Source organism: Stenella coeruleoalba, assembly GCF_951394435.1.
Source record: "Stenella coeruleoalba genome assembly, chromosome: 6".
NCBI classification, from domain to species: Eukaryota; Metazoa; Chordata; class Mammalia; order Artiodactyla; family Delphinidae; genus Stenella; species Stenella coeruleoalba.
In genome coordinates this window covers 118,660,578-118,681,399 of record NC_137151.1, presented here as the reverse complement: position 1 = coordinate 118,681,399, position 20,822 = coordinate 118,660,578, and the positions used below count along the sequence as shown (strand labels likewise).

General features: G+C 36.9%; 1 protein-coding gene across 15 annotated transcripts in view; it reads left to right on the top strand.

The window, feature by feature from the left end:
* The window catches only part of TRIP12 (thyroid hormone receptor interactor 12), a 151,224-nt gene that overhangs the window by 92,446 nt on the left and 37,956 nt on the right, over positions 1 to 20,822 (top strand). For 11 of the 15 annotated variants that reach the window (XM_079924529.1, XM_079924527.1, XM_079924526.1 and 8 more), the window contains 12 exons: positions 4,690 to 4,838; positions 7,882 to 7,917; positions 7,999 to 8,094; positions 8,887 to 8,979; positions 9,175 to 9,336; positions 11,977 to 12,045; positions 12,136 to 12,301; positions 14,561 to 14,678; positions 14,797 to 14,953; positions 16,791 to 16,944; positions 18,738 to 18,966; positions 19,292 to 19,410. In XM_079924529.1, the coding sequence (XP_079780655.1) occupies positions 4,690 to 4,838; positions 7,882 to 7,917; positions 7,999 to 8,094; positions 8,887 to 8,979; positions 9,175 to 9,336; positions 11,977 to 12,045; positions 12,136 to 12,301; positions 14,561 to 14,678; positions 14,797 to 14,953; positions 16,791 to 16,944; positions 18,738 to 18,966; positions 19,292 to 19,410 (1,548 nt within the window). Of the gene's footprint in view, positions 1 to 4,689; positions 4,839 to 7,881; positions 7,918 to 7,998; positions 8,095 to 8,886; positions 8,980 to 9,174; positions 9,337 to 11,976; positions 12,046 to 12,135; positions 12,302 to 14,560; positions 14,679 to 14,796; positions 14,957 to 16,790; positions 16,945 to 18,737; positions 18,967 to 19,291; positions 19,411 to 20,822 lie in introns of all 15 variants that reach the window. The other 4 variants (XM_079924530.1, XM_079924531.1, XM_079924539.1 and 1 more) reach the window with 2 other exon arrangements.

The window sequence follows — 20,822 nt, the reverse complement described above, 5'->3', positions numbered from 1 at the left end:
TCCCTCCCACCCTCCCTATCCCACCCCTCTAGGTGGTCACAAAGCACCGAGCTGTTGTCCCTGTGAGCTTATGTCCCTGTGCTATGCGGCTGCTTCCCACTAGCTAGCTATTTTACATTTGGTAATGTGTATATGTCAATGCCACTCTCACTTCCTCCCAAGTCCGTTCTCTATGTCTGCATCTTGTTCCTGTTCTGCCCCTAGGTTCTTCAGAACCATTTTTTTTTAAAGGTTCCATATATATGTGTTATGCCTTAATTTTTAAAAGGTAATTTCCCCAGGTATAAAATCTCATATTAGTACTTTGTAGTGCTCTTCTGGTTTCCATAGTTGCTGTTTAAAAGTCTTACTGTTACCCTTCCAAGGCAGTTCTTTTCTCCCAGCTTCTTTTAAGATCTGCTTTTTCAAACCATTATTAATTTTTAATAATTTGACTATATTAGGCCTGTGTGACATTTTCTTCCATTTTTAATTTGCTCAGGTTCCACCGAGCCTTTGAATCTCTGAGTCGATAACTTTCATCAGCTTTGGAAGATTGTTGGCCGTTATGTCTTCATATATTGTTTCACTTATCTCATCATCTCTTCAGATATTCTCCTTCCTTTTCTTCTGGGAGTATCAAGATTGTACACGTTCAGACTTTGGACTTGATCTACCATGTCTCTCTAGCTCTGTTTTTGTTTTTCCCAGGTTTTTCTTTCCCCCCCCAGTTTGAAAACTTTCTGTTGACCGTATTTTAAATTCACTAATTCTTTTTTCTGCTGTCTTCTTCAGTATTTGGTTAAACTCATCAGTGAATTTTAAATTTCAGATACTCTGTTTTCCAGTTCTAGACAGTTCTTTGATTTTTAAAAATAGATTAAAATTCTCTGTTGAAATTCTTTTTTTCCTTTAAATTTATTTATTTATTTATATTTTTTTTTATTTATTTATGGCTGCGTTGGGTCTTCGTTGCTGCGCGAGGGCTTTCTCTAGTTGCTGTGAGCAGGGGCTACTCCTTGTTGCGGTGCACAGGCTTCTCATTGAGGTGGTTTCTCTTGTTGCAGAGCACGGGCTTTAGGTGTGCGGGCTCAGTAGTTGTGGCACGTGGGCTCAGTAGTTGTGGCTTGCGTTCTCTAGAACACAGGCTCAGCAGTTGTGGCGCACGGGCCTAGCTGCTCTGCGGCATGTGGGATCTTCCTGGACCGGGGATTGAACCTGTGTCCCCTGCATTGGTAGGTAGATTCTTAACCACTGCACCGCCAGGGAAGTCCCACTGTTGAAATTCTTTACATTCTTACCCATTTTGTCCATCCATGCTTATATTTTCAATTTATTAATCATAGTTATAGAATACTTACTTTATAATTTCTAGGGGTGTTAGTCTGCTTCTATTGTCTTTTTTCCCCTTTTGATTGTTAGTCACATATTCCTCTGCCTCTTCATATGTCTGATAATTGATTATGTGAACGGAAGAGACCCCAAGTGATGTTTTCCAGCAGTGAGTGTTTTCTCTTTTTCTGTGTTAAAGGGTCAGAAGCTGATCACTTTGCTCTAGTCAGGGCTTTAGCTTGTTTTGACCGAGTTATTTTTTTATGACTCATTTCACCTCTAGCTCATCCGTGTTTCTCTGTTGTGACCCTACCAGGGTTTTTTTGTGTGTTTGTTTTTGTTTGTTTTGAATTTGGCTGCACTGTGCGGCTTGTGGGATCTTAGTTCCCCAACCAGGGATTGAACCCAGGCCCTTGGCAGAGGAAGCTCAGAGTCCTAACCACTGGACCACCAGGGAACAGTTTCCCAGGGTTTTTTTTCTGATTGAGAACCTTGCAAGTTCCACTTTCTATTCTTTATGCAGTTTCACAGTGTGGCAGATGTCTGAAGGCAGGGCACTGGCTGTGTATGGGTCAGGCCTCCTTCCTCTGTGGGGACTTTGTCCTCTGAGCACCCTGAGACTGCAGGAGTTTTCACTGTGTCTTACCAAAACTTCTGACTCAACCCCCAGCCCTCTTCACAGCCTCGGAACTCAGCAAATGTCCAGTGGGGTCGATTCAATTGAACACATCAGCCTCCTGTGATTCCCTGAAAGGCTGTGGGTTCTCTTTCTCTCTGTATCAGCAGTTGGCAAACTACTGCCCAAGGGCCAAATCGGCCTCCTCTTTGTTTTGATATAGCCTGTGAACTAAAAGTGATGTTTACTTTTTAAATGGCTGAAAAAGTTTAAAAATTGTTTTGTGACTTGAAAATTAAATGAAATTCAAATTTCAGTGTCTGAAAATGAAGCTTGATTGGAATATAGCCATGCTCGGGTCATGTATGGGCTATGTGTGCTTTCGTGCCACAGTGCCAGGGTCGAGTAGCGGCAGCAGTGACCTTGTGGTCTGCAGAACCCAAAATATTTACTCTCTGGCTCTTTGTAGAAGATGTTTGCCTACCAACCCCTGATGTATGATAGTGGTTTTCAGAGTGTGGCCTGTAAATTCCAAGCTAGTTCCTGAGATCCTTACATTGAATTCATAAGGCCAAGAGATAATAACTACTAAGGTCTTTCCTTTTCTACTTTGTTCATGTTTGAACTAAAAGTGCAAAAGCTGTTGTGGGTGTAAAACTGCTGGTGCCTTAATTAGAGTCAAGGCAGTGGCACCAGACTACTGGTAGGTATTTTATTTTTCAGTGTCACATGGTCCTAGTAAAAAACTCCATGTTTACATAAGGATTCGCTTCCAAAACACAGTCGTTAATTTTGTCTTTACTAACGCATCCATGTCTTTTAAATAGTCTTTGTGGCAGAGTAGGCCCGTTTTTCCACACGCTTAGTCTCTCGTAAGCTAGTTTCTCGGCTTGGAAGAGGGAGCAGGGGTGAGCGCACAGCTCTCTCGTTCAGCCTCACGCTCAGGCCGTTTGCAAGGACAGCAGCAAAACAGTGCTACTCGCCACTGTATCTTGTTGCTGTTGTTTTGGAAAATTGTGATCTTTTTCACAAGTTTTTGTTTAATATGTAACGCATTAACCAAGTATTTCAAAATGTTTCTCTTTTAGTTCCAGACACATTTTATAAATAACAGTAGATCTAAACCACACACACGGGGTCTCGGTAATTTTCAGGAGTATAAAATTACCCTTAAAACCAAAACTGACTGATCTGTATGAGGTGGTTTCTCTTCACATGTCAGAGGAAAATAATGGCAGTGACTTTTTGTTGTCATTTGGCCTAAGGTCCTTTTAGGGACATCCCAGAAGTCCAGTGGTATTCATGGTGATTTGTTTGAGCATGCTGAAATGATCCATGTGCTTAGACCTGCCAGCCTCAGTGTTGATAGAGCATCCAACGACTTGCGTCAGTTTTTCCTATTTTTGGTGGTTGTTATTAGGGTATACTGTTTGAACTATTTCATTCTTTAAAAACAAATCTAGAAGCAGCTGAAGATTCTTTTATTTTCATAGTTACTTTCCCTTCATTTTGTTCTTCCTTCCACATTATTTCAACCCAAAAATGTTAAGCCTGCCCTAACTGGAACTGATAGTATTTAGTTTGTAAACTTTAAAGATGCTGTCCCTTTGAACTTGAATGTCTTGCAGTGTATTTTTGGACAGACTCTTAATTATGGTAAAGTGAGTTAGGCAGTGATAGTTATGCAGTTCATTAGCCACAGTCTTAAATAATAGAGAAAACAGACCTTGTCAGGATTATTGTGTATCCCTTTGAAAGGTTTATGCCCTCCCAGAAGATCATTGATGCTTCATAGGGAAAAAACTTTTTGATGTTCATATGAATTCCACATTCATTGACAGTTTCCAAACATATATCATTTCTAAGCATTTCAGTACTTAATGGAAAAAATCCAAACAATACAAACAATAAACTGAAAAGGTCTCAGAAGGGAAAGGACTTGAAAGTAATCTCAGGTATAAGTTTATACGCATTAATGGAGTTGATCATGGTTACAAGGAGGGTGTCCAGGAAAATTTGAAACACATTTGTAGACTTTATTTTTGAGTGTCTTACTCGGTTTATTGATAACTTATTTATTGTGGTAGTTGAGCCTTAGCATTTTTCAAATGTTTGGGCGATGGAATTGACCCTTAAAAGTAGAAGTACTCTAAAGCACTATGATAGCAGCATCTGCACATGAAATGAGAGGAGGTGAAAAGGCCAGTCTTTTGCTGTTTTTAGAAAATATTTCATTCTTTTCATTCCCTTTTGTTAGATGCATTGTTCTGTTTGTCTATCTCCTTGCCCTTTTCACTGTTACTTGGATTCCGTTTATTCTGATGGAGGTATTTAGAGGTATATAACATTTCCTTTGATGCCTGGGCATCATTGTTTGCCAGGTTTTTATTATCGCAGAAGGCTTTCTGCTCACTAGATATACATATTTTTGAAAGCATGTATGTTAAAGGTAGCAGTTCGTATTAGTCTTATGGATATTAATTTTTGTTTCAGCTGTTAAATACCAATCAACTTCTCTCATTTAAAAAGATAAAACTTAAAAGAGAAAAATATAAATAACTGTGACATTACTTTAAATTACCTGGATTTACTCTGCCATAGTTACGTCTTGGGTAATCAGCAGCCTGTCTTAACACTGGATAGACCTAGCCTTTAATTGGGATCCAAAGAAGAAAAGCAGCCAGCATGTGAAGTCACACTTAACACCTAGGAATAATATTAAGTGTTTAAAAATAATGATTTTTTCTTTTTTCCATGTGAAGGTTCTAAGGCCCAGCAGCTTCTGCAAGGACTACAAGCAAGCGATGAAAGCCAGCAACTCCAGGCAGTTATTGAGATGTGTCAGTTATTGGTCATGGGAAATGAGGAGACACTGGGAGGGTTTCCTGTCAAGAGTGTAGTTCCAGCTTTGGTAAGAGAGTCTTCCCCTCGTTTTATCCCAGTCGTCCTCTGAATGCTGCCCATATTTTTTTTTTTTACTAAAAAACATTATTGTCATTAAGAATTTTAAAATAGGATAGAACTAAGAGATAGTGGAGTGTGGCTTAGTGCTTTTATTTCATGCTTTATAGAGATTGTGTGTGACTGTTAATGATGAATGAGTAAAATTTCTAAACTATTTCTTTTTTTTTTATAAATTTATTTTTTATTTTTATTTTATTTTTGGCTGTGTTGGGTCTTCGTTGCTGTGCACAGGCTTTCTGTAGTTTCGGCGAGCGGGGGCTGCTCTTCGTTGCAGTGCACGGGCTTCTCCTTGCGGTGGCTTCTGTTGCAGAGCACGGGCTCTAGGCGCGCAGGCTTCAGTAGTTGTGGCACGTGGGCTCAGTAGTTGTGGCACACGGGCTCAGTTGCTCCACAGCATGTGGGGTCTTCCCGGACCAGGGCTCGAACCTGTGTCCCCTGCATTGGCAGGCGAGTTCTAACCACAGTGCCACCAGGGAAGCCCTAAACCATTTCTTGATGAATAGTTATGCTATCTTTGATACTTCAATGACTACGTGGTTTTAAATTTTAAGTTGTTAGCCCCATCAGGTGATACCTTGATGTACTATGCCAAAACTTATATGCTTTTTTCTTTTAAACTGGTGATTCACAGGACAGTAACAAGCAGCTCACTTGCGGGTTCTCTTTGTGGGCCATCAAGGTTTCATGCTTGATAGCAGTGTGCATGGCAGAGCAGTCAAGCCAGAACACCACATGGATCCTCCAGCTAAAAAAAAAGGTTTTATGTTGAGCAAAAACAAAAGAAACAAAACAGTACTCAACAGTAGAAAAACAATTTTTTAAATCTTAATGATTTTTCAACACAGTTGTGAGTTGATATTTAGAATTTATTAATATCTTAATCGCTTAAGCTTTTTAATGTGAAAACAACAGGAAGAGAAATTGCCGTTACTAAATGTAGGCCCTTGAGCATAATACATCTTTCAGATAGTGGCTTGGTAATTTTCTCAGTGCTAGATTAAAGAAATAGGGTATAAGTTAAGATTAAAATTAAGTCTGAATGAAATAGTAACAAAAGACTAACATAAGCATGAATATACATTCATAGTGTATTTTACTTTGGAAGCTAAATGTCATTCAAGTCTTTGTTTACACATCTAGTAAAGTTGACAAAAATGAAACTGTGATTGGAGTATCAGATTGTCTCATTTGATCACATTACGGAGAGAACTGAGTGAAGACCAGTCAAATACAAGATGACATAGTCTTTATTCGGCCTGTTCTTATTTGTTGGATGGCTCTGCTCTGGCAGGAAGTGATAAAGGATAGAGCAGTCTCTTTACCTTCTGCCATGCAGACCTCCTGGTAACAAAAGCTAGCTCTCAAGTCTTGCCAGTTCCACTCTACAGGTTCGCATATTAATTTTTTAATGTTTCATGAAAGCAGTATTAGCCTTTGTACTCTGACATTTACCTATGTTTATATTCATGCTCAAATTATTGATTTCTTCAATAGCTGGCTTTTATGACCTGAATTAAACTTCCTTGTTTGTTTTTGTTCATTTAAAAATAAATAGTAACAAAGGACTAGGTTTACCATGTACTTATCTCTGTTAAACTGCAGTTTTTATTGGTTAAATAAAGAAGTTGTTAAATCTAGGCAGAAACATTAGCATAATCCAATTTTCTTAATTTGCTGGTGGTATTGATTACATTTAAGTACTTGGCAGACCTGCACAAGTCAGCTCATGCTGTTAATAATGAATTGTCCAGATTTATCTTTCATCACAGTTGAATATTATAAATATATATCCATCAATCACCATACACCTGTGTGACCATAAACAGTCATTTTTGGTGAAGAATCTGTTTACAGCAGTTCTTCCCAAATGTGGTATTACAAGGTTCATGCCACCTTAAAGAATTGGAGAACTTATTACTTTTTCTGTTAGCATAACAACCACTTTAATTTAGAGTAGGTGTTTTATAAGTGACTGTTTTGTAGGTGATTTGAGACAGAGTGTGCACGCTTGTGCATGTGTGTGTGTGTGTTTATGTTGTGTGTTTAACAAAAACAGTTATCAGGATCTCTGGTGTATAGATATATTTTACCAAGCATAATTCAGAGCTGAGAAGACATTCATATTAAATGAATATTGCATTAGGATATCTGATGTCTGACGTACATTTAATTGAAAGGTACTTTACAGCTTAAATTCAATGCATTTAAAATTTCCATTGAACTAGAAGACAGTGAATGATTGTCTCTTTCCCCAGGTAGGAAATTTCTTTGGTAGCTTTGGCTGCTTCAGGAAGATGGAGTGTATATCTGTAGTAGTTTTGCATCCCCTCCTTTGAAAAACATGGTTAAAATCTGCTTAAGGTGTTTCCCACAAGAAAAACTAAAATAAAATCAGATGTTTAGACTAACTCATGCGTCTGTAAAATAATTATATTACTTTGAGTTTTAATTAGCGCATAATTCATTTTTGATGTGATCAATATCTTGTTTAAATCCTATACTACTGTGTACTTTACAGCTGAGTTAAATGGTGCTTCGCTCAACTTTTAGAGAAGCTAATTTACAAGAGTTTAAGCTATGATATTGAATCTGTACTGATAGTTGTTAATTTAACAAATGTCAGTGCATTGCTGGTCTGTTTACTTATGTATAGAACTTATTGACACCTGTTAAGCCCTCAGTGACACGTTAATGAGCTTCTGAATGGCGGAATAGAGGCACCAGGAGGGTTGGTTGTAAGCAGCAGGCAGGCTTTGCTTTTGACCTGGATCATTGATGATGATTATTCCAAGTCAGTGCTTCAGTGTATGTGTCATGCCCTCCTAAGCATAATCATTTCTTGTGTATGCATGCTAGGTTTTAACTTGATATTATTTTTGTATGGTAAAATTCTTGGATCATATAGTTCTATTTCAGTTGAAGTAGAAGAAATACTTCTAGGACTTCTAAGAATATAGCTTCTAATACTTTGTTATAATCTTTTTAAACAGATAACATTACTGCAGATGGAGCATAATTTTGATATTGTAAGTATGTACTGTGTTTTTAAAAACCACTCCAAATTTAAATTTTGAGTTTTTATTGAGTAAAAATGACTTCTTTTCTAGATGAACCATGCTTGCCGAGCCTTAACATACATGATGGAAGCACTTCCTCGATCATCCGCTGTTGTAGTAGATGCAATTCCTGTCTTTTTAGAAAAGGTAATCCTACTTTTGCCCAACTTGTTCGAAAGCAGGCATGGGGAATCAAGTTGAGAACTCTTGACTGTTGAATTCTAAAGTAGTATATCAAATTGTGAGGCCACATTAAAAGACATTTTTTAGCATCCATTATCTAACTAAAGTATATTTTTTAACCAAGGTTCCAGAAAAATGTTTTATGTCTAGCAGAGCGGCAGTTTAAAGTTGATGCTAATAAAGCATTTGTAAAATCAACCCAGTATTATAATTTTTTAATAATAGCAATTACTGCCTTAGTATAAAATCTTTCAGAGAACTTAAAGCAGTTGATTAAAAATAATCTCATTATTTCTAGAAAACATCCCAGTGAGGTTGATAGCTATTTATACCCTCATTTTACAGCTGAGAAGGCTGAGACAAAGTGCCTTGCTCAGGGTCATAGCACAGTAAAATTTGCATTATCTGATAACTTTGGAATGTGGTATAAAGTTTAAAACTTGATTTTTAAAATTTGTTGTATAAACCAACCCGTTTATTTTAAATATGAAGATTTAAAGTTATATAATTGAATTTAGTTTATTCTCTATGTGAAACATATTTTTCAATATCTTTAAAGTAGTTGGAAGGAAAAGAAAAGTATTGCCAGTATGTTTGGCTTAAGCGCATACATCACTGGTTTCTTATGGTGGGTTTCAGGTTAGAGGCAGTATAGATTGATGGAAATTAGAGAAAGTGTTGTTTATTCATGCAAAGATGAGCATCGAGTAAAAAACTTGAATGATAACCTTAAGTTTCCTTTGTATATGTTCCCAGCTGCAAGTTATTCAGTGTATTGATGTGGCAGAGCAGGCCTTGACGGCCTTGGAGATGTTATCACGTAGACACAGTAAAGCCATTCTACAGGCGGTAAGTGTTGTTACCGAAGGACTATATTTCATTTAATGTTGGATTTTAGATCCACGTTTGTATTAGTTCCTAGATTGCAGTCTCTATAAGGTACACATGCTGTTTCCAAGTGATGTGCTAGACTTTTAGTAGGCTTTTTTTAAAAATTGCTGATAAAAGGGTATTTCTTGGCTTTAACAGTTTCCTATATTTTAGGGTGGTTTGGCAGACTGCTTGCTGTATCTAGAGTTCTTCAGCATAAATGCCCAACGGAATGCACTAGCAATTGCAGCCAATTGCTGCCAGAGTATCACACCAGATGAATTTCATTTTGTGGCAGATTCCCTCCCGTTGCTAACCCAAAGGCTAACCCACCAGGTAAAACATAAGCCTATTTTATGTATCATAAAAATGTTTATTACATTTTTTAAATGCTAATTTCAACTAGGACCTTAAATCTTCCAACTAGATATGTAACTTGGAAATGTTCTGATCTGTGTTTTTTCCTGTTACCTAGTCATGTACTCTATATTAGGTTATTTTATGAAATTTCAGTGGATTTACCCAAATGAACAGTACTTCTTCGTTTATGATATCTTCAACTATTTTGACTTTAGGGGTAAATTTATTATTTCAGCAAACACTGAGTGTTTCCTATGTAATATGATCAGAATTTCCTTTTAGAAAGATCACCGTTTCCTGAAACGTATTGGGTTAGGCAGGCAAGACTAGGAGGGTATGGGTTAAGATCAGAAGAGAGATGAGACTATGTATGCGCCAGATAGAAATGAAATAAGAAATGCAGACTGCAGCTGTCTGGGGTTGGAGAAGAACAGGAGCAATTAGCAGCTGGAATCAGTGGGCCTGGTGTTGCAGTATGAGAAGCAGAGCTTATAGGGCCCCTGGCGGAGGACAGTTCGTGAGTTAAGCTTCGAGATTTTAGAGAAATTGTATTTTCTTGTAATGTTTCAAAGTGTTGTTATTGCTAAAGAGCTTTTTAGAGATCCGACTTTTAAGTCACCTTTACAAAGTGTGCTTAAAATCTTCCTGGGGAAAATTAGGTACATAAAATATACAGGCATACCTCGGAGATACCGTGGGTTCAGTTCTGACCACTGCAGTAAAGCGAAATATCACAATAAAGCAAGTCACAAGAAGTTTTTGGTTTCCCAGTGCGTATGAAAGTTCTTTTTACACTATAATGTAGGCGCCCCAATCCCCAGGCGACAGACCGGTAGTGGTGGCCTGTGGCCTGTTAGGAACTGGGCCGCACAGCAGGAGGTGAGCAGCGGGTGAGTGAGCGAAGCGTCATCTGTATTTACAGCCGCTCCCCATCGCTCGCAGTACCACCTGAGCTCCACCTCCTGTCAGATCAGTGGTGGCATTAGATTCTCATAGGACCATGACCTGTACTGTGAACTGCGCATGCGAGGGATCTAGATCACGCGCTCCTTATGAGAATTCAATGCCTGTTGACCTGAGGTGGAGCTGAGTCGGTCCCATCACCCCCAGATGGAACCATGTAGTTGCAGGAAAACAAGCTCAGGGCTCCCACTGATTCTGCGTTATGGTGAGTTGTATAATGATTTCATTATATATTACAGTGTAATAATAATAGAAATAAAGAGCACAGTAAGTGTAATGAGCTTGAATCATCCCGAAACACCGCCCCCCCACCCACCCAAATCTGTGGAAAAATTGTCTTCCATGAAACTGGTCCCTGGTGCCAAAAAGGTTGGGGACCGCTGATGTAGTCTATTAAGTGCGCAATAGCATTGTGTCTAAAAAAAAAAAAGTACATACCTTAATTAAGAAATCCTTCATTGTTAAAAAAATGCTAACCATTATTTGATCCTTCAGGGACTCGTAATCTTTTTGCTGGTGGAGGGGGAGAGGGTTTAAAATGTTGGGAGAATTACCACAATGTAATACAGAGACAGGAAGTGAGGGAGTGCTGTTTGACAAATAGTGCCAACAGACTTGGTGGGTGCAGGGCTTCCACAAACCTTCAATTTGTCAAAAGTGCAGTGTCTGCGAAGTGCACTAAAGTGAAGCACAATAAAATGAGGTATACCTATATTAAATAAGGTGTTTACATAAGATAGGTAAAATAATATTGATTATTGAATCACTGGAGGATTTTGCTTCTAAGATGATCAAGACACAAGTAGTGCCATTCATTTTTTATTTATTTTAAAAAACTTAGCAGGCTGAGATAACCTTTACTTTATGGGGGCTAGAAATGTTCTCTAGTTAGGTGTGAGTTTACCTTATTTTGGAAGTATGGCCCAAGAATCAGAGAAGTTAAATAATGGGTCCTGTTGTTGTAGCATTCTTTCTAGACTTAAATCATGACAGAGAAGGTGTAGGACTTCTATAATACCAGAATTCCTTTCATTTTTACACAGCTAAGCCTAGTTTTTACATCTGAAGCCCATTTATCAATTAGAAAAAACCGAAGTCTATCAAACTATGCCATTAAATTGTTCTTTCTTTTCTTATGAGAGTTATTCCAAATGTTTTCTCATTAAGATCAGTCTAATAGTATTTAGATTGTTTTCATAATGATAGAGCAAATCTATATCAAGTTGTTCTTATTATCAGTAAATCTCTGGCTCACACACATACTTAACTACTTACAACTTTTTAGTGAATGCATGTTTTAAGCACTTCTACTTGTAAGGCTTTTTAGAATGGTAGGATGTTTATTTTTTCTTTATTATAGTTTTTGTTTAGGTATTGAAATTATGGAAGTACAAAAGTTGTTCCCTTTCTTTGTATTTGCTTTTTATATGTTGGGTTCTTAATGGAGGAGAGAGGTTCTATCAGTATGATTCCCTTTGCTTTGAAATCATGACATTACTGATTGTTTGCTTATTAGGGTCACAGCATTTTCAAAGCTCATATCTAGTTAAGCAAGTCTTGAAGAATTTGGGGTTAGGAAGAAGATAAGGGAGTGTGACGTACGACAGTGAAAATGTTTTATATTAACAAACTTTATTTTCCTTTATTAAAAAGGACAAAAAGTCAGTAGAAAGCACTTGCCTTTGTTTTGCACGTCTAGTGGACAACTTTCAACATGAGGAGGTAAGCGTTTAGTCTTTGTTGGTATTTTCATGAAGTTGTTAAATTGCTGCCTCACGAAGTAACAGTTTTTTCTTTCTTGTGTTTGTGAAGAATTTACTCCAGCAGGTTGCCTCCAAAGATCTGCTAACAAATGTTCAACAACTATTGGTAGTAACTCCACCAATTCTAAGTTCTGGGATGTTTATAATGGTGGTTCGCATGTTTTCTTTGATGTGTTCCAACTGTCCAACTTTAGCTGTTCAACTTATGAAGCAAAGTAAGTGCTATTTTATTATTCTGTTTTATACGGGAAAAACAGCTTGTGTTTGTGTGTGTGTGTGAGTTTAATTTCTGTTAATAAGTAAAGTCAACATAAGCAAGTAGAAATGGCTAATATCACAGGCACTGGATAGTAAAGGAAGAAAAATGTTAATATGTAATAAATTTGTGTTGTGACAATATAGTAATGCTGCCTACATACAATTTTTAAAGTATATAATATATTAAAATTTTACCCTTGGTGTAGGGCTAAAGACCCAAAGTCATTGCTTTCTGTACAGTATCAATTAAGTAATGATGCTTCATTAGGAGAATTCTGAGTTTTATGTTACCAGTAACTGCTTCTCTTTTGCTTATAGGTAGTCCTTTTTTCCCATATTAGATTTTCCAGCAGTTTATGATCCCAGAATGCTTTCTTCCCTCAAAGTGTTGGAACTTATTTACACAGATGAATGTCTCTGATCTTTGCTACTTTAATATTTCTAAGTCTTTCCCAAACTTACATGTGCAGGGTACCGAGTTTTATCGCACTGCTATTGCCATTGCCCATTACTCTCTTAAACCTTAGATTTCACAAGTTAATGTCAGAAGACATCCGTATGTTGTGATTATTGCTGGTAGAGCGTTGATCACTTTTTTATGAAGCACCTATCATTGTGGTTAATTTCATGTCCATAATTCTAATCTCTGAGGACGTTACCTTGGGAGTCAGTGATGACACTCACTGACAAAACAGTCTTTGTCCCACCACTTCAAACAGTATATTAAGTGGTATAAGAGGACTTTTTTGGGGGCGGATGGAGGGGGGGACTCAGTTTTGTATTTCGCATTACTTACGAATTTTAGCACATGGCACAGAATTTTGTAGAAAAATAGTGTTGCTGAGGTGCTTTATTGAAGAAATTCCTCTTACAGCATTGAGTCTTTCCTGAACTTAGTATCCCAGAGAACACTGTTTTGCTTATGCCATGAACAGAGTCCTCTCTGCCTAGATAAGCTTGGGAAAAGGTTTAACTCTTTTTTTGCGTAGTCATAATGTACTTTGCTTATTAAAATCCCTAGGGCCCCCTTGAATTTTCCCATTTCTTGAAGTTTGCCTACAGGATTATCTCTTGTTACCGTGTGGCGTGGCACAGCATTTTCCTATATCCTGGTTTGGGAAATTCCTGTCTGACTTTTGTTTGTTTTAACGTTTTGGAATTTTTTTCTTTAGCATGATGCATGTTTTCACCTCTTCTGCATACTTAGGAAGTTTGCCGCATAATCATTCTACTTCAGTAACGCGAACCTCTCTGGTTCTTTCCATTTTGTTGTCATCCTCTGATCTCTTTAAAAAAGAAGAAGTTAATAATGTACCATTGCCATCTATTCATATTTCTTAAGAAAGTTGGCAAAATGACTTTTTCAAGAACTGCTTAAAAATTTTAATCACTGTTTGTGAAGTTTCAGTGAGTCAGAGATTTATCCACACGTCTCTGCCCAAATTAATGGTGAATACTTTCCTTGACAGCAGAACTTACTGATTACTGGCAGAACATTTCAATGAAATGTTTATATTTTGCATATGTGTAGTATTTTATAGATACCAACAGAGACACAGCCCTGTCTTTAGGGCGTAGCTGTTAGAATGACCAAAACCTTTGGAGCCTAGGGGCTTCCTCCACTCACTGTCAGTGTCAGTACACTAAACTAGTTTTCATGCAAATTCTTCCATAAACTGATGTCTTCTGGGGATGGAAGCTTGTGGTAGAGGATATTTTAATGATCTTTAAATTTAGTTGGCATGCTTACTGTCATTTAAGGTAAAGGTTTTCCTGATCACAATATGGTAATTTCAGATGCTTTTAACTGCTGTGTTTTGTTCTGTTGGTCACATGTTTTCAGTATATTTGAATTGAAGACAAATATACAAATATACTTGAGTCGAGGATAAAATATGTTTAGTACACTTTTTTGCAAAGCTCCTCAAGGAAAGTAATACAAGATCCCTGAAGTCTCTGCAGTGGATTTGTGATTAGGTGTCTTACTGGAAGGTTAGGACTCAAACTTTAAGTCCTCAGAAAGAATTTGTTTAAATCTTCATAATTTTTTTAAGGTTTTAATGACAACTCATTTGGATTTTTCACTTTAATTTCTGTGGTATATAGCTGTACAAGAAAATATTTCTAATTGTTTCCCCCCTAGGCAATGATTGCCTTTTAAATATGGCAATATAAGTAGTTTCATAGGGTTTTGCTTTTTGTTGTTGGTTTTACAGACATTGCAGAAACCCTTCACTTTCTCCTGTGTGGTGCCTCCAATGGAAGTTGTCAGGAACAGATTGATCTTGTTCCACGAAGTCCTCAAGAACTGTATGAACTGACATCTCTGATCTGGTAAAGATTGGGCCAGTAATAACTGTGGTTTATATGAGGGTATTTTACTTTAGAAACCTGGTATTTACTGACAGCTCAGGAAGCTACTTACTAAAATAATTGCACCTTTCGTTTTCAGTGAACTTATGCCATGTTTACCAAAAGAAGGCATTTTTGCAGTTGATACCATGCTGAAGAAGGGAAATGCACAGAACACAGATGGTGCGATATGGCAGTGGCGTGATGACCGGGGCCTTTGGCATCCCTATAACAGGATTGACAGCCGGATCATTGAGGTAGTAGTTTCATCGTACCGTTTAAATATGTCTTATTTTGGTGGAGAGTGGGTGTAGGGCTGGAGTGGGGAGGTGGACTTGTGTACTTAAATGTGCTCAATGTTGAATTAACTCAAGATTTTCTCATTTTGTCTCCTGAGAACAAGGTCCTCATTTCTGTTCAGGTCAGAAAACATGGTGTTCTAGTCCTGCTTCTGCTGCTCACTACCTGATTGACTTGGAGCAAGTAATTTAAGATCTTTGTTCCATAGTTTCCTCATTTCTGAAAGGAAACATGAGAGGGAGTTAGGCTACGTGTTTCTAAAAGTCCCTTCTATCTCCTATCCAGAAGAAATCTCTCAAAAGCAAAGATTACATACAAGTAGCTGCTTCTCAGTATTTTTAAAGAGCAAAAATATGGAAACAATCTAAATATATAGCTTTAGATGAATGATTAAGTAAATTGTGAAATATACATAGGTTTGTATATAATCCAGACCGTAATGGGATAGATTTTAATGACTTAAAATACAATATGCTATAAATGAAAACAAAATGTTCAAAAAAATTATGTGACTGACTCTTGGGAAATCTGCAAAAGAAAAGAAGAATAATGGCAAAGGAAAGAAGCACACTAAAATATTTCGTGATTTTTCTGTGAAGGTTTTTATGTGTGATTTTATTCTTTTTTCCATATTTCTTCATATTAAGTTTGCACAGAAATATTTCAAAAATTTCTCAGGTTAGGAAAATATTTGCCCTAGTTTAGGAAGTGTTGGGTCACTGCATTATCTGAGATGTCAAGCATCATTTACTAATGTTTTCATATATAAGTTACTTTAAGTATTAATATAATTTCTAATTTCAACCTGTGTTATTAGAATTTTTTAGGACATGACACTTAAATAGCCTTTTTTTTCTTTAAGGTCCTTTCCCCTAGTTAGTTTCTAAAAATGAGTTTGTGAAAAACATGTTACAAGATTGGAAGATCTTATGAAAATATCTAAATTCACAGCTAGCTGTTATGTTATGAGGAAGTTAAAGGCGACTGGTCTTCGTGCATTGTTAGCCTTAGTTTATAAGTAGGTCGTGGTCTCTAACGCTGAGCATTCTTCTTTTTAGCATTTTCCCGATGATGGTATTTTCACTGTTAGTTAACTGTCTTATATTTCCTAAGAGTCCTGTCTTCCATTCAACCAAGGAATTCCATAAGAATGAATATTTTATCACTTCTTTAGGCTGTCTAAAATCAAGCAAACAGTGTTAATCATATTATCTCATTTGAGATACATACTTTGTAATACTTGCCACCCCTGGGGATTACTTTCTTTAGTTCCAGTTGTGTCCCTTTCAATCTTAGGGCATCATTTAAATGTAAAGTCTTTTTTGTTTCCTAAGGATAATTTTATAGGATCATTTTGTTTAAAGGAGGATTTTGATGGGCTGCTAGGAATCCATGCTGTAAATAACATTTTAACCTAAGAATTAGATACTAAGATTTATGGATAACAATTTTTTTTCTGTCAGCAATGTCTTCAAGGCCTTTTTAACACAAATAGTGTCGTCTTCATGTCAGTGATTCTACATGACTGGATCCTTCATCAGGATTTTACCTGTATTTGTCTCAGGGGACCTGAAAGGTCCTGTAATATATATTTGTGTTTAATTAAAAACGGTTTGTTGAGTGAATGAGTTTTGTCACATCCACACTATTAAAACTTGTATATTCAGTTACTTCATCATCTAAAACCTGATGAAACAAATATGTAAGTTAGCATTTATTGAGGGTTCCCACTGTGTCTTAAGTTGATAAATTTCTCCATGTTTATATTCAAGGTTTCTCTCTCTTTGCTCTCAGGCAGCCCATCAGGTCGGTGAGGATGAGATAAGCTTGTCCACTCTGGGACGAGTTTATACTATTGATTTTAATTCTATGCAGCAAATCAATGAGGACACGGGAACAGCACGTGCCATTCAGAGAAAACCTAACCCCTTAGCCAATACTAACAGTAGTAAGTATCTTTTGAGTTAAAAGTAGTACTGTATTGTCTGTGAGTAGTATTTGCAATAACAGATAATTGTTTTATGGAGTGTTGTTATTAAACTTAAGACAGTTGCATAGTAGTAATTAATTTTTTGTTGTTGCTTTAATTGGCAAATGAGCCAATATTAACTGGCATCTTCCCCAAGATTTTCCTACTTCTGTGATTTGCAGTGTCCTGGACTCTAGTCAGAATTGTCCTGTGCATCCCTTTCCCCACCACCGCCTTCCAGTGTTATTGAGATATAATTGACACACAGCACTGTGTAAGTTTAAGGTGTACAACATAATGGCTTGACTTACGTCATGAAATGATTATCACATAAGTTGAGTGAACATCCAGTTTCTCATAGATAGAAATTAAAGAAATAGAAAAAAAAATTTTGTGTGTGGTAAGAAACTCTTAACGTTCATATATAACATCAGCAGTGTTAACTACATTTGTCATGTACGTTACATCCCTAGTACTAATTTACCTTACAACTGGAAAAGCTTATACCTTTTGACTGCATTCATCCAGTCCACCCCCCGTCGCCCCCCCCCCCCCCCCGCCCCAGTAACCACAAATCAGATCTCTTTGAGTTTGGTTTTGAAGTATAATGAACTTACAACACTATGTTAGCTCCTGTTACACAACATAGTGATTCAGTACTTCTATACATTTCAAATGATCGCCATGATAAGTCTACTTACTATATGTCACCAAAGGTGGTATATACAACAGTAAGTGACTGTATTCCCCATGCTGTACATTTCTTACTCGTGCCTCCTTTATTCTGCACCTGGAAGTTTGTTCCCCTTAATCTCCCTCACTTACTTCTTTTCTCCCCTCACCCCCTCCCCTTTGGCAACCGCCAGTTTGTTCCCTGCAGCCCATGCAGTTTTTTAAATCCGATCCTTTTATCCCTGTTTTACCTTTGGATCCACTCACACCCCATCATATTAGTTCTTTCCAACCTTTTATTTTATACTTTCCCACCAAAATTCTCTTAATTAATGAAGAATAGGTGATTGTGATTTTCTTTTTTCTTTTCAGGTTTCTGTCATTTGTTCCTTTCCTGAGGGATTTAGTTCATTGCTTTTGCAGGTCTAGGCTAGCGTGCAAGGGTCAGCATACTGTTTCTGAAAAGGACCAGATAGTAAATATTTTAACCTTTGCAGGCCATGCAGTCTCTGTATTCAGCACTGCTCTTGTAGCTGCCAAACAGCCATATACAATATGTAAACAAATATATGTGGTTGTGTTCCGATAAAATTTATTTACAAAAATAGGTGGTGGGTGGATTGGGCCTTTGGACCATACTTTGCCAACCCCTGTTCTAGCGCTTTTCATCTGTTACCTTTCCCCTGCACCTTATTCCCTCTAATCAAAGTGACAGGTCATCTTGTTTTTCCAGTTTCTTGCTACATACTCACTGTCCAGTTTTTCAGCTCTGTTTATTTCTTACTAGTGGTTTAACTGGCTAATACTGAAACATCTCCAATATTTTGTGGAACATATATTAGTAAAAGTAAGAGATCCAGTGTAGTGGTGCCTCGTGCTTTTCAGCTGGCCAGAATGGCCGGTGGTTTTGTAGCTGGCTAAAATTTGTCTTAATGCCATTTATAGACCTCAGTTGATTGCATTCGATAAGTTAATTTGCTTTATAACCAAAAAGTTTTTGTAGCATTCCAGATAATTACATCAGCTTGAATGCTTTATGTTATTTACTTTATTGTGTTTCTGAAGTCTGTAGCTTTAGGATTATACTTTTTTTATTACAGGTGGATATTCAGAGTTAAAGAAGGATGATGCTCGAGCACAGCTTATGAAAGAGGATCCGGAACTGGCTAAGTCTTTTATTAAGACATTATTTGGTGTTCTTTATGAAGTGTATAGTTCCTCAGCAGGACCTGCGGTCAGACATAAGTGCCTTAGAGCAATTCTTAGGATAATTTATTTCGCGGATGCCGAACTTCTAAAGGATGTCCTGAAAAATCATGCTGTTTCAAGGTGTGTTCATGAAAGTGGTGAAAACGCTTTAGAAATCCAAGTCTCTGCAAGTAACTTCAGAAATCTTTAAAGAAATAGTACAGAAAAAATATGCACAAAACAGTTTATTTGGAATATTTTGAGCCCTTCGTTGTCTTTCTGTATTCACAAACACCTTTGATAAAGAATAAATTAAATGCAGAAGTTGAGCATTTAAGAAAAATTCTTGTTCTGATGGATTGGTTTGACACTTAAAATATTTTGCTCTCAAATTTAAAGTAGGATGGCCAGCAGTAATTATCAAATTCAGACAAATGTTTTATATACAAATGCTTTCTTTTTTTAGTCATATTGCTTCCATGCTATCAAGCCAAGACCTGAAGATAGTAGTTGGAGCACTTCAGATGGCAGAGATCTTAATGCAGAAGTTACCTGATATTTTTAGTGTTTATTTCAGAAGAGAAGGTAATGCCGTTCATGATAGTTAATTCATGGTTAATCTTTTGGTCTAAACATTATTTCAGTAGAAGTATAGTTATACTCTATAGAAAAAAAATTAAACTGTTATTTTTATGTAAGATATTTGCATGCTTACAGCTTTAATACATGTAGAGCATCTTTTATAAATCTTTTGTTATAGATTGTGTGAGATTCACTGTCTGTTGATGAACACTTAGTAAGTTTCAATGATTTGAGTGTTTATGGCCCAGAAGCAATCATTGACTTTTCTTTTTATGCTGATAACATATAGTTGCCCATAAAAATTTTTTGAAAAAGTCAGAGGTCACTTTCCCAAGGAATCCTGTTAGTAGATCAGAACAGCTGTAAAAGGGATTATTTTTTTACTTCACTATCTAGATAATGGAATATTTCAAGGCTTGGAATAATCTTCAGAATGCAATTGGTGTGTCCTCTAATTTGAGGAATTTCAATGTCGAAATCAGCCTAGGGGACATGATACTTTTCCATTCTTTTCTTGAAGACCTCAAAGATGAAACTGTATCACTCATTTGGGTGTTTTATTCTTTTTAAACCTGCCAAGATAACAAAAGTTCCTTCTCGTCAACAGAAATCTCTTTATGGGTCTTTTTGGTCTATTAGGTTACTTTGATCTTGTGAGGATGCAGAAAATGATGGTGTTTTCCCCTCACGTAACACTTTATCTTCAGTCTTAGAAACAATTCTGGTTCTTTATGCATATGATCTGTTTTCCATTCTTTTGATCACCTTTTCTTATGCTGGATTCATCTCTCTTTACATCTTGAGAATGTAACAGACATGTTAGTGTAATAGTATGGAATCAAATGGGAAGAAGTTTTCGCTGTTTCTTATTAGCTCTGTTCAAATAGCAGTGAGTTTTCAAAAAAAACCCAGCACTACACATTTATGTGAAATAGAAGGCAAACTCTCTCCATGTCCCAGAGATAATAACTATGGTTAACAAATCAGGTTTTCTATGCTCACATAAATGCCTGGTATGTACTCTTATTTTTAGCCTTAGATTATCTTGTATTTTGCATTCTGTATTTTGGTTTTGGTTTTCTGTTTTTGTTGTTGTTTGCTTTTAGTTGCTTTCTGATTTGGAAGCATATCAGAATCGGTCTTTTTTCTCAATGATTTTTTTAAAAACTTTGGTAGAATCAACTATGCCGTCAGGTTGAATTTCCCGCCCCCAAATATTTATATAGCATTTACATTATGAAGTTTATGGAGGAATGTAGATTGGTTCTACCCCTTTGCATCTGGCTTGTCTCACTGTTCTTTCAGGTTCCACTTAAATGTCACTTACTCCTAAAGATCTAGCCTGCCTTCTAGATTGTTACATCTCCCGATTGTATGCTCCAACAGCACTGTATTTTCTTTTTCATAAGCAGTTC